General features: G+C 45.9%; 1 protein-coding gene across 2 annotated transcripts in view; it reads right to left on the bottom strand.

The window, feature by feature from the left end:
- Positions 1-11,572: 11,572 nt before the first annotated feature.
- Positions 11,573-16,403, bottom strand: part of Tcf7l1 (transcription factor 7 like 1) — a 167,690-nt gene continuing 162,859 nt past the window's right edge. For both annotated transcript variants that reach the window (XM_048416533.3, XM_048416535.3), the window contains 2 exons: positions 15,529-15,604; positions 11,573-12,959 (listed from right to left, as the gene is read on the bottom strand). In XM_048416533.3, the coding sequence (XP_048272490.2) occupies positions 12,526-12,959; positions 15,529-15,604 (510 nt within the window). In that variant the 3' untranslated portion in view covers positions 11,573-12,525. The remainder of the gene's footprint in view (positions 12,960-15,528; positions 15,605-16,403) is intronic.

The raw sequence follows: 16,403 nt of genomic DNA, 5'->3' as shown, positions 1-16,403 counted from the left end.
TGTAACTCCGGTTTCAGATCGTCCTCTTTTGGCCTCTACAGACATTGTATGCATATGGTGTACAGACATACATGTAAATTTTTTTAATTCTTGCTGTCTGCCCATCTATGGGTTGCTGTTTACATTCAGTTCTTGTGTCATCTGAGGTAGTGCTGGGTTGTTGAAACAGGTTGCTTGGGATCGTTTATGAACATTTGCCAGGTTAGGTGTTTTGTAAACAACGATTTAACAAATAGTAGGACCTAGCTCAAACTAAAAGTTCCAACAACCATGTTCGTTTTAACTTTTTGTTGTTTGGAGACAGACAGTCACAGCAGGCCTGGAACTCACTCGAAAGACCTTGAGTTGCACCAGTTGGCACCAATCTTCCTTCCTCTGCCTTAGAAGTGCTGCGATTACAGTTGTGTGCCATCATGCCCGGTTCCATGGTCCTTAATACCCCAGGGGTTTAAGACAGAGGCTAAAGTAAAATTGTTACATTATTGTTTTATGTGTATGCGTATTTTGTCTCCATTTGTGCTTATTCATCACGTGCCTGTCCGGGACCCAAGGAAGCCAGAACAGGGCATTGGATCCTTTGGAACTGGAGTTAAGAGACAGTTATGAACTACCATATGGGTGCTGGATATTGACCCTGGGTCCTCTGGAAGAGCAGCCAGAGCCCTTAACCTCTGAGCCAGCTCTCTAGTCTCAGAGGCAAAGAACCTTTTGAATTACCAGAATTTGGAGGCCAGTCTGAAGAACAAAGTAACACTTAGTCTCAAAAGTAGACGGTCATGATGGGGCACACCTTTCGTCTCAGCACTCAGGGGGCAGAGACAGGTGGATCTCTGTGAGTTCAAGACCATACTGTTCCACAGAGTGCATTCCAGGACAGCCAGGGCTACACAGAGAAACCCAGTCTTGAAAAAACAAACAAACAAAAAAGTACATAAATAAGTAAGACTTTAATTTCATAAAGCTTGCAATCTGATGAGGCCCATAAATATCATATAGATGTTTGTCCATGTTGGCTGTAATGGTTAATTTTTATTGTCAATCCGATGGACTTTAGAATCGCCATGGAAAGAAATCTCTGAGCATGCCCGTGAGAGGTTATCTAGGTTAGGTTAACTGAGGTGGGAAGGCCCACCCTGGATGTGGACATTAGTATCTCCTGGGCTGGAGTCCTGAACTGAATAAAATGGAAACCACACTGAGCACAATATAGAACTTTAGCGTCTCTCTGCTTCCTGACTGTGGATTCAGTGTGGCCAGCCACCTCCTTCTCTTGCTGCTGGGATTTCACTGCCACGATGCACTGTGTATTTCTGGGAACTATAAACCGAATTCAACCTCTAGATTACTTTATCAAGTAGTTTACAATGACATCCAGACAAATAACTGATTGAGTGCACACCAAGAACTGCCAAGCAAAACTATGAGAAGTGGGTATCAGCTGAGAATGAACGGTGGGACTGGGGACTGAAGGGTATAGATATTCCTGGCTAATGAAAGGGGAGAGGGGATGCCAGCACATGCAGGCAGTGGGGAGCCTAAAGAGCAGGTTTGCTGGGTAACAAGGAACGTAGAGAAGGAGTCTGGAAGAGAGCCAGGCCAAGAAACAAACGATCCGGGAGTGGCCCAGGACAAAAGTCCTTATGCAATAGAAAAATCTGTCAGCCAACTCTGGTTGAACAGTAAACTGGCCCATTCCAGCCAAAGAGGACTCACTCTGTGAGAGACCTGAACGTAATATGATAGGACAGGTAGTCCTGGATAGCTGAAAGTTTTCAAAATTTCCAAATAGTACATGGCACGAGCACAGTCTCAGAAGCAAGCACTTTTTCTGTTATTTGAATAAAAAATCCCTTTAATGAACTCCTTGCCACTTCTCCCCTCCTTTCCCGTCTCCCCTCTTCTTACATTACTGAAGAGAGAATAAAAAAGTCACAGAGGTGTGAGGAGTCTACCAGATTATTACAGGGACTGGACTATTCCAGTGGTAAAGTGCTGCTTGCCTGGCGTGTGAGAGGCCCTGGGTACAGTCTCCAGAGCTATAAAAAAAAAATCTTTAGAATGTTGACTCTGCCTTGCCTAGAGGAAGTGAACTGGTAAATGGATCTTTTTCTAAAAGAAACTTCTGTCTGCCTGCTTAAAGATAAATGTTTGACTAACATTTAAGGATATTGGCTTAGTGAGGGTGTGGGTGGGTGGGGATGGCAGTGGCAAATGATTAAACCTGACCTGGTATCCATGTTACTAGGCAGGGGAGGAAAATCGTTCTGCTCCCTCAGAGCTCTCAGGCGTTTGTGTTTTATCTAAACAGAGGCGAGGTATAGTCAGAGTGGAGAGTATGTGCCCATTACTCTGCTTGTGTCGGAAAGAGCTGGCTAGGGCAGTAGGGAAAAGGAGACTGTTGCAGTGTCCCAGGTGGTGCACAGGCTCAGCGAGAATGATGGGAGTAGTCAGAGTGGAGAGGAAACTGGGGAGCTGTACCAGCCTGCTTCCCAGAAGGACTGGAAAGGAAGCAGGAGTTCTCTGTGAATTCGAGGCCAGCTTGGTCTACAGAGAGAGTTCCCGGACAGGCTCCAAAAGCTACAGAGAGACTCTGTCTTGGAAAAAACTAACTAACTAACTAACTAAATAAATAAATAAATAAAATACTGAGACAAATACTCAGAAAGATTCAACAGTTTGTTCAAGGTTAGGTTTTTTTTTTTTAAATCAAACTTCTGATAACAGGGAGCTATTTTCTTTTTCATTCTCCTTCCTTTCTTCCCCCTCTCCCCCAGTTTTTCCTCTCATCTCACTGTGCCACCCACACTTCTCTCAAACTCCTGGGTCCAGGTGACCCTCCACCTCAGCTTCCTGAGTAGCAGCAACTACAGTGAGCAGCCAGCACTAGTATTAACCCGACTTTCTCTTTTACATTTTTGTTAACATACAAAGAATTAAGTTACATTGTGGCATTTTCAAACAATTTATTTTAGTTGGTTTTCTTTCTCCCCATTTTCCCCAATCCTGAGAATTCATAATGTGTTAAATTGATAGAAGAAAAAGCGTTCTTGAGTTCCTGAATACGTGTGCGTGCATGCTTATTTGCATGTGTGTGTGTGTGTGTGTGTGTGTGTGTGTGTGTGTGTAGGCCAGAGGACAACCTCTGGTGTCATTCCTCTGGCACCATCTGCCTTTTACAAGGTCTTGCACTGACACAGAAATGACTGAGTATGCTAGGCTTGTTGGCCAGTAAGCTTTGGGGATCTACCTGTCTGCCCCTCCCCAGCAGTCAGGTTTGCAGTCGGGTTTCAAACACAAATCAACTTCTTGGGTTTTTTAAATTTTTTTAAAATTTATTTGTTTTCATTTTATTTACGTTGGTGTTTTCCCATGTGTGTCAGGTCCCTTGCAACTGGAGTTACAGACAGTTGTGAGCTGCCATGTGGGTGCTGGGAGTTGAACCTGGGTCCTCTGGAAGAGCAGTCAGTGTTCTTAACCACTGAGCCATCTCTCCAGCCCCCACACCCAACTTTTTAACATGGGTTCTGAGGATGCAATTTCATTCCTGCTTATAAGGTAAGCACTTTACCGATTGCACAGTCTCCCTCTTGTTCTTTCTGTCATCTATCTATCTACTGAAGCTTTTATATATATGTCTATCCACTATGTGTATACCTGGTGTTATGAGGCCATCATTAGATCCCCTGGGGCTGGAGCAACAGACTGTTGTGAACTGCCACATGGGTGCTGAGAATTGCAAGTGGGTTTTTAGAAGAGCAGTAAGTGCTCTTAACTGCTGAGTCATCTCTTCAGCCTCTGTTTGTTTGTTTGTTTGTTTGTGAGACTAGGTCCTACTAAGTTGCTCATACTAGCCTCATGATCCTCCTGCCTCAGCCTCCTGAGTGCTGGGATTACAGCATAAGTCAATAGGTCGGCCTGCTGACTGTTTTGCTTTACTACTTAATCCCTGCACAAATAGCTCACATGAATGTGGGTCATCACTTAAGAACTTTGTCAGTTCCTTCATTATGAATGAGAGATAAAAATATTGACTGTTAGGGTTGGAGAGATGGCTCAACAGTAAGAGCATGGGTCGAAAACGGGACCTGGTTTCGACTCCCCGTATCAAGCACATACTGGCCCACAACTAACCATAACTCCAGTTCTGGGAGGTTCAACACCATCTTCTGGCTTCTGTGGGCACCAGACATGTATATATATGCATGCAAAATACACATACACACAAAAATAAACTAAAATTAAAAACATTTAGCTGGGCAGTGGTGGCGCGCACCTTTAATCCCAGTACTTGGGAGGCAGAAGCTGGTGGATCTCAGTGAGTTCAAGGCCAGCCTGGTCTACAGAGAGAGTTCCAGGATAGCCAGGATTGTTACACAGAGAAACCTTGTCTCAAAAAATAATAAATAATAATAATAAATTAATTAAATAAAAACATTTGAGAGTTAGATCAATTGTGTACAATGTTTAACTGTTCATAGCCTATACTTAAACTTCTAAAGTTATTGTTATAAATAATATACTCCATTGGAAAAGTCAGAAAATGAAGATAAGTCAAAGTAAGAAAATAATTTTTTTAAAATTTTTTTTAAGGCAGGGTCACTCTGTAGACCAGGTTGACCTCAAATTTACAAAGATCACCTACCTCTACCTCCCAAGGGCTGGGATTAAAGGCGGAATTTTTTTTTTTAACCTAGAGCTATTGTTGTGAACATTTTCCTTGTCATATATGTGCACATGATAGCTAACTGAAAATACAGAAAGGTATAAACCATATATACACAATCCACAATCCTTGTGGATGCCAGTGCTCTGTGAGTCATATCGCTTGCCATCTGGGACATCAGCGTCTCCTTGATTTGTCACAGAATGTAGGGCTTCGAGAAGGAAGGGGAAATGAACAGTACCAAGCAGCAGAGGACTGAAATAAGATTCCCGGTTAGATGCTGTGTTGGCTAGTTTTATGTCAACTTGACACAGCTGGAGTTATCTGAAAGGAGGGAACCTCAATTGAGAAAATACCTCCATAAGATCCCACTGTAAGGCATTAGCTAAATTAGTGACCAGTGGGGCAGGGCCCAGCCCATTGTGGGTGGGGCCATCCCTGGGCTGGTGGTCCTGGGTCCATGGGGAGCAAGTCAGTAAGCAGCACCCCTCCATGGCCTCTGCACCAGCTCCTGCCTGAAGGTTCCTGCTCTGTTTGAGTTCCTGTTCTGACTTCCTGCAATGAATGTAACTGAAATGTGGAAGCATAAGCCAAATAAACCCTTTCCTTCCTAATTTGCTTTTTGGCCATGGTGTTTCATTGCAGCAACAGAAATGCTAACTAACATAGTTGCTTCAGCCCAGTGGTGGTGAGAGTTTGGCTGCAGAGGGGTCATCAGTGACAACGGGAGCACAAGCTAGCTGCCCTGGGGCAAGAGCAAGGAGAGTTCTTCACCGCTGAGTCAGCCCTCCAGTCCCTCCTTTCCTTTCTCCTTCTTTGAGACAAGGTCTCACATATTCCAAGCTGGCCGCTGTCTAGCTTTGTAGCCTGAGGATGACCTTGGAGTTGTGGCCCTCCTGCTCCTACTTCCTGAGTGCCTGGAGCACCTGTGCTAGGAGGTGCTCTACCAACTGAGTTATACTCTCAGCCCTCAGTGTTCCAGATATTCTGAGAGGTAAGCCTTCTTTCAAGAGTGAGGAGGTAGAGACCATGTTGGGGCTGAGAGGGAGAATGAGCATAGATGCTGAGCGGGTACGGAGGGAGCAGACAGGTGTGGAGGAAGGACCGGGTCTAACATGGCTCATCCCCCTGCCATGCTTCTTCCTGGGCAGGCTTGGAGGAGGCAGAGGATAACATTGCCTCTTAACTTACAGCAACTGCACTTGAACGAAGAAGCAGAAAGGAATCTCTTCTTTCTAAAGTGTGTGTGTGTGTGTGTAGGGGGGGTCTTACTATGTTGCCCAGATTGGCCTGGAACTCCAAGGTCAAGCCATTCTCCTGCCTCAGTGTGGTAGTTAGTCACTGTGCCTAGCTGAAAGTAGATTGTAGTAGGAGTCCGCTGTGTGTTCCTGGCTGCCCAGACTCCTGAAATAACCACACAGAAACAATATTATTTGCAATTCTCCCACACCAGTAGATTAATAAATCTTAAAATTTCTTTATATCCCTTCATGATTAAAAATAACACCAACAACTAAGAAAAGGCAAAGCATGGCCTCAACCTGAAGAGGGGCGTGCATGGAACTTACACTAACATATTCCATGGAAAGAAATTGGAGACCTTTTTCATTTTTCCAAAATAAGGAACGGTTTTCTCAACTGTTTTTTTCTTATTCATTTTGTGTGTGTGTAGGTCAGAGGACAACTCATGACTGTGGGTTCTCCCCTTCCTCCACATTAACCCTGGGAATCTAATGTAGACCTCAGCCTTACTTGGTAGGAAGTGTCTTCACCTGCTGAGACTCCTCATCAGCCCTTGACAGGATTTCTTTACTGCTTTCAAATTTTTATTACATTTTATTTATTTTGTGTATATTTGTGTGAGTGTGTGTGTGCGCCACGATATTCATGTGGAGGTCAGTGGCCAGTGTGCAGGGGTCAGGAGTCAGTTCTCTGGCTATGGGTCCTGAGGACCGACTGTGACGCTTGTCTTCAGGCTTGATAGCAGGCACCTCTACCCACTAAGACCCCCTCTTCTTTTAAGATTTATTTTATGTACATGAGTGCTTTACCTGCATGTGTGCATGTGTACCACATGCATGCCTGGTTCCCTCGAAAGTCAGAAGAGGGTTTCAGATCTTCTGGAACTAGAGTTATGGATGGTAGTGAACTACCATGTCAGCACTGGGATCAAACTCAGGTCCTCTGCAAGAGTAGCAAGTGCTCTTAACCACTGCGCCATCTCGCTCGTCCTCCCACTAAGCCATCTCAATGACAGGGAGGACCAATTCTGACTACGGGCAGTGCAATCCCATGGGTTGGAGTCCTGGACTGAACCAAAGGAGAAAGTAAACTGAGAACCAGCATGCCTCTGCCTCCTGCCTGCGACGTAAGCTGGGCACCAGCATGCATTTGCTTTCTTTCTGTAGACATAAAGTGAACAGCGACTTCACACTCCTGCCACATGCTTTCCTACCATGATGGACTTTTATCCCTTCTCAGACTGTGAGCCAGAATGCATCCCTTTTTTTGGTAATGGGCTTCTGTGAGATATTTTGTCACAGCAATGGGAAAAGTAGCTAATATGGTTTCCAAACTGAAACACCAACAGTCTTTGGTAAATTCTAATTTGGCTTCTTTGCAGAATTGATCAGTTGATTGTAGTGAGAAGCTACGGGCAGGCCTGCTTTTAGTCCCACCCAGCTCCCGCACGGCTAGCTTAGCCCCGGAAATAACAACACACAAATTGTATTCATTTAAACACTGCCTGGCCCATTATCTCTAGAGAGTTAGTTACTGGCTAATTCTCACATCTTGATTAACCCATTTCTAATAATCTGTGTAGCACCACAAAGTGGTGGTTTACCGGGAAAGATTCAGCATGTCTGACCTGGTGGCTGGCTCCATGCGTCTGCCTCACTTCCCTTCTTCCCAGTATTCTGTTCTGTTTACTCCACCTACCTAATTTTCTGTCCTATCAAAGGGCCAAGGCAGTCTCTTTATTAACCAATGAAAATAACACATAGACAGAAGGCCCACCTACATCAGTTGATCTTAAGATTCACATGGAAAAGCAAGAAACTCAGCAGTGCTGTAAAAATACTGCCAGAGGACTCACGCTTCCTAACTTGATTGACCTTAAAGATGTATTTTATCATTTAATACATGTATCTCTATGTGTGGGCATGCACTTTTAGGTACCCACAGAAACCACAAGAAGGCTTTGGGTTTTCTGGAGCTGGAGTTACAGGCAGCTGTGAGCTGCCAGATGAGGGTGCTGGCAATCAACCTTTGGTCCTCTGAAAAACTAACGAGTCCTCTCAACTGCAAAGCTATCTCTCCAGCCTCAACCTTAAAGCTTCGGTAGAGAGGACGATTTGGTGCTGGTGCAAGGACACAGGGATGAACAGGACAGAACTGAGTTTAGAGACAAGCTTGCCCATTCGTCATTAATTCATTTTTGATGAGGGTACCAGGATAGCTCACTGCGGGCAGGAGCTTTGAATAATGCCAGGGCAGTTAGCCCACAGGTACACAAAAAGATACTATGTATCATCAATATTAGGGAAATATCAATCAAAATCAATGAAATATGAGTTCAGAAAAGCTAGAAAACTAGTATTGGTGAGGCAAAGGAGGATCAGAGCTCGCAAATAGGAACGGAACACGATGCGGTGCGGCTGCTAGGAGAGTGTGCGGCTTCCTTAAAAAATTAAAATAGCTACTTATGGGACAAAATGCTACTTATGGGACAACATGCCTAGTTATCCCCCAAGGAATTAAAAGAAAATCTTCTTTTGTTTGTTTGTTTGTTTTTCACAACAGGGTTTCTCTGTGTTGCCCTGGCTGTCCTGGAACTTGATCTGTCAACCAAGCTGGCCTCAAACTCAAAGATCCACCTGCCTCTGCCTTCCGAGTGCTGGGATGAAAGGCATGAGTCACCACTACCTGGCATACTTGTATGTGAATGTACGTAACAGCATTATTCATGAAAGTCAGACGGTTCTGGGAATCGAACACAGGTCCTCTGCAACATGGTTGCATTCAGTATTTGACATCAAATGAACAGATAAGCACAAGGTGGTTTATACATATATAGTGGGCAGGAGGAAGGGTAGCTCAGTAGTAGAGTGTTAGCTTATTTCATACAAAGTCCAGGGTTTGATTCCCAGGACCATCATAACATATACATACATACATACATACATATATATATATACATACATTCACATATATATGTAATGAATGATTACAATTCTGTTACTACAGCAACAAGTTTTAATTTTTTTAAACAGGGTCTTACTATGTTGCCCTGACTAGCTTGGAACTTGCTATGTAGACCACTCTGGTCTAGAACTCACAGAGATCCACCTGCCTCAGCCTTCAGAATGCTGAGATTAAAGGTGTACACCATCATACCTTGTGCTATTTTGTTTTTCGAGAGTGTCTAAGTATTCCAATCTGGCCTCCTCTTTATTTGCAGCTGAGGATGACCTTGAACTTCGGATCCTCTCAAGGGCTGGATAATAGGCGTAGGCACTGTGCCCAGTAAAGGCAGGGACTGTGCCTAGGGCTTTGTGTGCGCTAGGCAGGCACCTACTAACTGAGCTGTGTGTCTAGCTATTCAGCTACTCTTCTGAACCAAGGATTAGTCACTGTTTACAGTTTCCAGTTTTCCACCTTGTCCTAGTTCCTCAACGTGACCTACCCAATGGCTGCCAAACACAGCCATCCCCTGGAAAACACTTCCTGGTGAGGCAGAACGCTAGCACACTGAAGTCGTCAATAGAAACCATTCAAGAGTGAAAGAACCTGTGTGGCCTTCGTCATTGCTGAGCATGATAGGAATTAAGGGACCCCCCCCCCCCACTTTTTGCTCTTTTTCATAGCACACCTTTAGTTCCAACACTGGGGAGGCAGAGGCCAGCGGATCTCTGTGAGTTCATGGCTAGTCACAGAGTGAATCCCAGTTCAGCCAAGGCTACATAGCAAGACTTTGTATTAAAAAACCAAATAAATAAATAAAAAGATGTGTTTGTATGTATCTATGTATTTGACTGTATGCACACCTGTGTCTGTGTGGGTGTGGTAGGTGCCGGAAAAGGGTGTCCAGCTTTCTCCAGTCAGCCTCTGCTGAACTCTTTGAAAACTTTTAGAAAACTCAAGCTCTCTCAGCGTGGAGCTTGAGTTTTCTAAGCTGGGCTGAAAGGTGTGCGAGGGTCGGTCGTTAATGTGGGTGCTCAGATCGGAGCTTGGCTCCGTGACTGTACAGCAAGGGCTCTTAAGTACTGAGCCATCTTTGTAGCCCAACTAGAGAGCAATCCCGATCGCAGGGTTGTAAATGTACTGAATGCTACCTAAAAATGGCTAAAATGGTTTTGTTTATTTTTAAAGCAGGAGCTCATGTCACATAAGCTGGCCTCAGACTCACTATGTAGCCAAAGATGACAGTAAATTTCTGGTCTGGTTGTCTTGCTTCTACCTTCCGCTTGGCTTTATGTGGTGCTGGGGACTGAAACTTGGGTGCTGTGAATGCTAGCCAAGTACTCTAGCAGTTGGGCTAGATTCCAACCCTAAAATATAAAAATTTTATTACTGTTAAAAAATATCGAAATACTGATACAAGGTATAACACGGATAAACTTGAAAATATGACACGGAGAGAACTTGGTGATAGATGACCTCATGTTGAATTATTTTGAATAAATCCTAGGATAAACAAATTTATGGAGATAAAATAGATTACTGGCTGGCTAGTGTTGGAGTTGAGTGCATAGGGAGTCACCTTCAACGGATAGAGTTTCTCTTGGGAAAAACTTAAATTTTCTTTTAATTGGTCGTGGCAATGGATACACGGATTCATGGCTCATCATACTAAAACCCAATAAGATTGTCTTCTTTTAAAAAATACAAGATGGCTGGGTGGTGGATGTGCACGCCTTTAATCCCAGCACTTGAGAGGCAGAGTCAGGCAGATCTCAGTGAGTACTCGGTTTACAGAGTGAGTTTCAGGACAGTCCCAAGGCTGTTATACAGAGAAACCCTGTCTCAAAACCTCCTCTGGGGGGAAAAAAAAAGAGAAAAAGCAAGATGGCTTGGCTCGTAAAGGCACTCGCTACACAAGCCTGCTGTGAAGACCTGAGTTGCATCCCTGGAAGGTGGAATTGGTTCCGAAAGTCCTCTGGCCACCATAACAGCTTGCACATCCCTGCCATATGCAGTGATAAATAACACATCATTTTTAATTGACAGTATTGCTATCAAATTCAAAGCCTCTTACAGAGGTCACTGAGATGTACCCCCAGTCCAGCCCGCTATTTCGAATGGGTAAAATGTAAATACAAATTGGTAAATTATGTCTAAGAAAGTTACTGTGAGTAACATCAGCCACAGGGCTGGAAACCATGAAAAGTTCAAAGGGCGTCCAGCAAGCGCTCCTTGGCAACTCTAATATGGGGGTGGGGGGGGGAGTCAGAAGCATAATCAGAACACTTCCACACTAGAAATCTCTTTAAGTCAATCATAAATTATAAGACTCACACTTGGGGGTCTCAATGGTCAACACTGAATGAAAAGACTTGAAGGTGGGGCTGGAGAGATGACTTCCGAAGGACCTGGGTGTGGTTCCCAGCACCCACACAGTGATTTATGTTACTCCTTAACAACAGTTTCAGGGGATTCAAAACTCTCTTCTGACCTCTGAGGGCACCAGGCACACACATGGCGCACATATATACACACAGGCAAAATGTTCATACACATCAAGAAAACTATTGGAGGTAGGGAGCATTAGGAGCTGCCCGAGCTTCTCAGAGTTCAGCTGGTGTGACTCTATGATCAGTGGCCTGCAAAACTAAGGTTAAAACCCAGAGCTTGGCAGGAAGGCAGTGGCTTGATTCAACAAAAGGTCTAAAGAAACACCCAGAAACAGTCTTGCAACTGGAATTTTATTATCTTTTGTGAAAATAAACTGGGAGTTTAAATTGCTCCAAAAACCATAAAAACAAAATGAAATACACACAGAAGAAGCTTGTGAGGTGGTGGTGGGGGAGGGGCAGAGGGTCTTAGAACTTGGGCAGATTGTACTAGCACACACTGAAGGACAGGAGCCAGGCAGTGGGAACTGGGTCCCGCCTGCCACTCTGAGACTGCGAGGCAGGAAGACTCAACTGTGCACCGAGAGGAACACAGACTTCTTGAGGCACCTTGAGTCATTTTAAATGCAGGGGTGGGGGACCATTTCAGAGGAAGGATCTCTTTCCCCACCACAAGCTCTCGAGGCTGGCCCACTGGGGCCCGAAGGAGAGGGGGATGCTGGTGGGAACGGATCAGGCCAAGATGTCATCACATGTGGTCATGGCCTTACAGTGGGCAGAGGACAAAGGAGCATGAACGGATGTTGAACACATGACAAAAACTTATGCTAGGGAACAAGAGTGACCTGGAGGAAGGGAGCCAGGCTAGAACTCCAGGCCAGGCAACGTGGCAGATGCGGTGGGGGAGCTAGGGCAGGTGGGACCGGTGAGGACAAGGGAGGGCAGAAAGGAAGAGAAGAGGTAGAGAGGCATCTTCCGCCCAGGAATACCCACCACAGCGCACGGGGCGAGAGCAACACACTGCTTTTCAGTGCTTTCTTGTGAAGATTTGGGGGGGCAGGGGTGATGAAGGTTTTATTTTGTATTTTTTTTCCTTTTTTAAAAAAAAGCCTGAAGATCAGCTGTTGGTTACATCTATAGTCGTAAAGCACTGCTGTTACCAGTCACTTTACAGAACAGTCCAGAGTGGTCAAATATTGACCAATAATGTTTCCTTTTATCCCCTCCTCTCTTCTGAATCATTCCTACTTGGAGTCCCGAGACAGCCTGCATAGAACAGGGGGCGGCTTAGTGGGCAGATTTGGTGACCAAGGAAAGAGGCTGGGCTTGTAGCACGGGGAGGGCCTGATGGGCATGGAGGGTAGCTGGGAAGGAAGGGGGAGAGGTCAGCAGAGCAGTGGGCACGGAGCCCAGGGGCAAGGGCCTGGAGAGGAGTGGCGGCTGGCTGCTCATCTGGCTGGAGTTACTGGCTGTGGCCTTAGCGGCCAGGAAGGCAGCTGAATGGAGAGCCAGCTGGGCTCGGGTCTCCGGTTTGGTGGTGAGGGACAAGGGCTGGGCTTGCTCGGAGTGGGTGGCCGCAGGGGCAGCTGGCGATGCCAAGGCCGCGGAGGGAGTTGCAGGCGAGTCCAGCGTGCTGCCATGGGAAGAGGCAGGGCTATCGCAAGGCTTCTCAGGGGGCAGGTACTGAATACATGGCTTCTTGCTCTTGGAGGCCAGAGCACCTAAAGACAAAAACACAAGGGAAAAGCAATCAGCTGGGAGCAGTGGGAGGGGCAGAGGAGGAGCAGTGGGAGGGGCAGAGGAGGAGCAGTGGCCAGACACTGGTACAGTACAATTAGCCTTGTGGATCTGTGGCTCCCCTCTGTGGATTGAACCCAGAACCAATGAATATATTCAGGGAAAAAAAAAAATCTTTTCTGTACTAAACACACACATTTTCTTTTCCTTGCTATTTTTTTTCACGAAGCAAATAGAACCAACCTAGTAGCTATTTTCACAGCATTCATTGTGTGGGGCGTTAGAAGCATCTAGAGTGGTACAGCGTAGCTGAAGAATACGCATAAGCCATATATAAATACAAGACCACCTACTCAAGGGACTCAAACATCTGTGGATCAGCGATCTGAGAAGCGGAGTACGGTGGGGCCCTGGAGCCAATCTGAAGGACACTGAGGATGACTGTGCATTGAAATCGTTGAGATTGCTTGAAAAATACTTGAAAAAAATTATATTGTGGGGTGTGTGTGCATGTGTGTGTGGAGGGCAGAGGTCAAGGCTGGGCTTCTTCTATTGCTTTACACCTTCATTTTTTAAAAAAACTTATTTTATGTGGATGGGTGTTTTGCCTACACATGTCTGTGTACTAGGTATGCCTGGTACCTGTGGAGGCCAGAAGAGGGCATCAGATGCCCTGTAACTGGAGCTACAGATGGGTACAAGTGCTCTTCACTACTGAGCCAACTCTCTACTTCCCACCTTCTTTTTTGAGACAGAATCTCTCACTGGCTATAAAGCCTGCTGTGCTTACTAATTAGATGACCAGGTTACATAGTATCTTTTACGTGGGTACCGGGCATCGGAAGACAGCTCTTCATGCTTGCACAGACCTGATCCACTGAGTTCTAACTCCAGTCTGGGCTTTACTTGTTTGTTTGAGGCAGGCGCTCATGTATCCCAGGCTGGTCTCAGACTGGAGCCAAGGACAACCTCAGGGTCCTATTTCTACCTCTGAAATGTGGGGATAGATGCACAGTACAACCTCTGTTTGATGTGGTGATGGCTGCTAGGCTCAGAGCTTCGTGCATGCTTAGGCAAGCATTCCCTCAACTGAGCCGCGTGCATCCCCAGGCTTTTTAAAGATTCCAAGATTAGGACACTACACGGAAGGACACCCAGGGAAGGCACAGTCTAGAAACCAAATGTCCATACTGACAGGAACACACTCAGAATCTGATCAGAAAGAAACAGGTTAAAGTCTCCCACCTCGTCACCCCCTCCTTAAAGCCCTTAACTGTTGAGATGAATCCCCAGCCTGTTTTCAAACCCTTGGCTCATGGCGCAAAGATGGGGCACTCCTGCGGAGCACTGTGGCATGTCACATAACAGGTTTTGTGTCTTCTCTATATTCTACTACTGTATGCGGCTGCACAGGAACATACAGATTACGGGGAAGAAAGGAGGCCAGGGTACCGCAAACGGCATGAGCACATTAGTTACCCATTAGCCTTATACTGAGATGGACCTAAACACCTGTCACCCTGAGCAACGCTCCGGGCTAGTCGCCTTCTATTACAGCGCCTTGTGTGATGTGGTTCCCGAACAAAGGCAAGCGCTGTTATTCTGGTGTGCAACCGAAGAAAACCGAATTCCAGGGAATTCATAGGTAAGTGGTGGGACAGGCAATCTTCACCGTTACCATGGGAACACGCCTCTAAGTGTGTCCATAAAATGTCTCCAAGACAGTTTTAACAGAGCAAGGAGCGAGCAAGCTGGGCACCCCCTTTCACCCCCTGCCTACTGACCAAGAATACAGTATGATCAGCTATAGGGTCCCCCACCATGAGGGATGGGATCCTTAAGCTCTAAGACAAAACAAAGCCTTTCTTAAGTTGCTTCTGCCAGGTATCAGGTGTTTTGTCAAGGCAACGAGAAAAGTAACTAAACCAGGTGCTCTGTTCACCTCTAGCATGCCACCATTGGAAGGGAATCTCAGAGATTAATTCCAGCTAATTCCTGTTTTCACTGAGTAGCCCTTAAGGGACAACTCAGAGGGACTGAGACACACCTGGGCTTTGAAAAGATTGTTGGTTTCTCTAGCTTTAAAATACTTATTATCAGCTGGATGGTGGTGGCGCACGCCTTTAATGTCCAGCACTTGGCAGAGGCAGGCAGATCTCTGTGAATTTGAGGCAAGCCTGGTCTACAAGAGCTAGTTCCAGGACAGGCTTCAAAGCTACAGAGAAATCCTGTCTCCAAAAAAAAAAAAAAAAAACCAAAAAAAACCCAAAAAAACAATCAATCAATCAATCAATCAATCAATCAAAATACTTATTATCACCAGGCGGTGGTGGCACACACGTTTAGACCCAGCACTTGGGAGACAGAGGCAGGTGGATATCTGTGAGTTCGAGGCCAGCCTGTTATACAGAGGGAGTTCGAAACCATGTCTCAAGTCCCACCCCCTAAATATTCATCATCTTAAGGAGAGTAACTGGGGAAATCCCCAAGCCCTCCAAAGTTTTCTATGAGGGGCTGGGAGTGCTCTCCTAGAGCCCCCAGCCCAGGACTCACCCTCTGCCTCCTGGATCTGCTGCTGGGACTGTGTCTGTGACAGCTGCTTTTCTCTCTTCCTCTTCTTCTTCTTGCCCTGGAACACATGGCCACAGGATGAGATGAACAAGGACAGAATAACACCAGCTCTGCACGAGGACCCCCATCACCCCAGAACACAGGTGCCAGCCCCCGTTCTCTCGATTGCTCCTGGAGAGGGTGCAAGGAGGCAGAGCGACCCCGCCCTTCCTTCTCAAAGAGTCCCTCAGATTGGGGCAGCCAGGCCTCTCTGTTTCCTTCATCCTTTACTCCCTAGAGGAGAGTCTTTTAGAAGCCTCTTTTCCCTCTCCCCTTTCCTTGGGCGCGTGTGTTTGCAGTGCACATGGGAACCAGAGGGCCAGATGTCATTCCTCAGGCACTGTCCACCTTTTTTGGAGACATGGTTTCTTCATTGGCCTGGAACTTGCCACACAGGCTAGACTGGCTAGTGAACCCCGAGGATTTGCCTCCTCCTCTCCAGTGCTGGGAGTCTAAGAACACAGCACCATGCCAGGCTCTCTGTGTTGGAGATTAATGCTCGTCTTCTGGCAAAGCAAATATTTTACCTCCCGAGCTATCACAAAAAGAAATCATATTAAAAAACCTGACAAGTTTCAAAGAATTTCTAGACATGGACCCTAAGAATTCAAACTTGGTTTCCTTGTTTTCTAGAGAACAAGGCTGCTCCTGTAAAAGCAAATTGGAGTTGTTTCTTTTCTCTCCTCTGCATCCTGAAGATGTGCAGCTCCTGGGGTGGCGTGTGTGTGTGCACACGCGTGCGTCCAGATGTGTGTGTCTGAGTTCCCCCATAGCACAACACTTACATAGTTATATGTGTGTGTGTGTGTGTGTGTGTA

The sequence above is a fragment of the Myodes glareolus genome, chromosome 6 (assembly GCF_982192425.1).
Source record: "Myodes glareolus chromosome 6, mMyoGla1.1, whole genome shotgun sequence".
Taxonomy (NCBI): Eukaryota; Metazoa; Chordata; class Mammalia; order Rodentia; family Cricetidae; genus Myodes; species Myodes glareolus.
The sequence above is the reverse complement of the archived record's forward strand: the minus strand, read 5'-3'. Positions and strand labels throughout refer to the sequence as shown.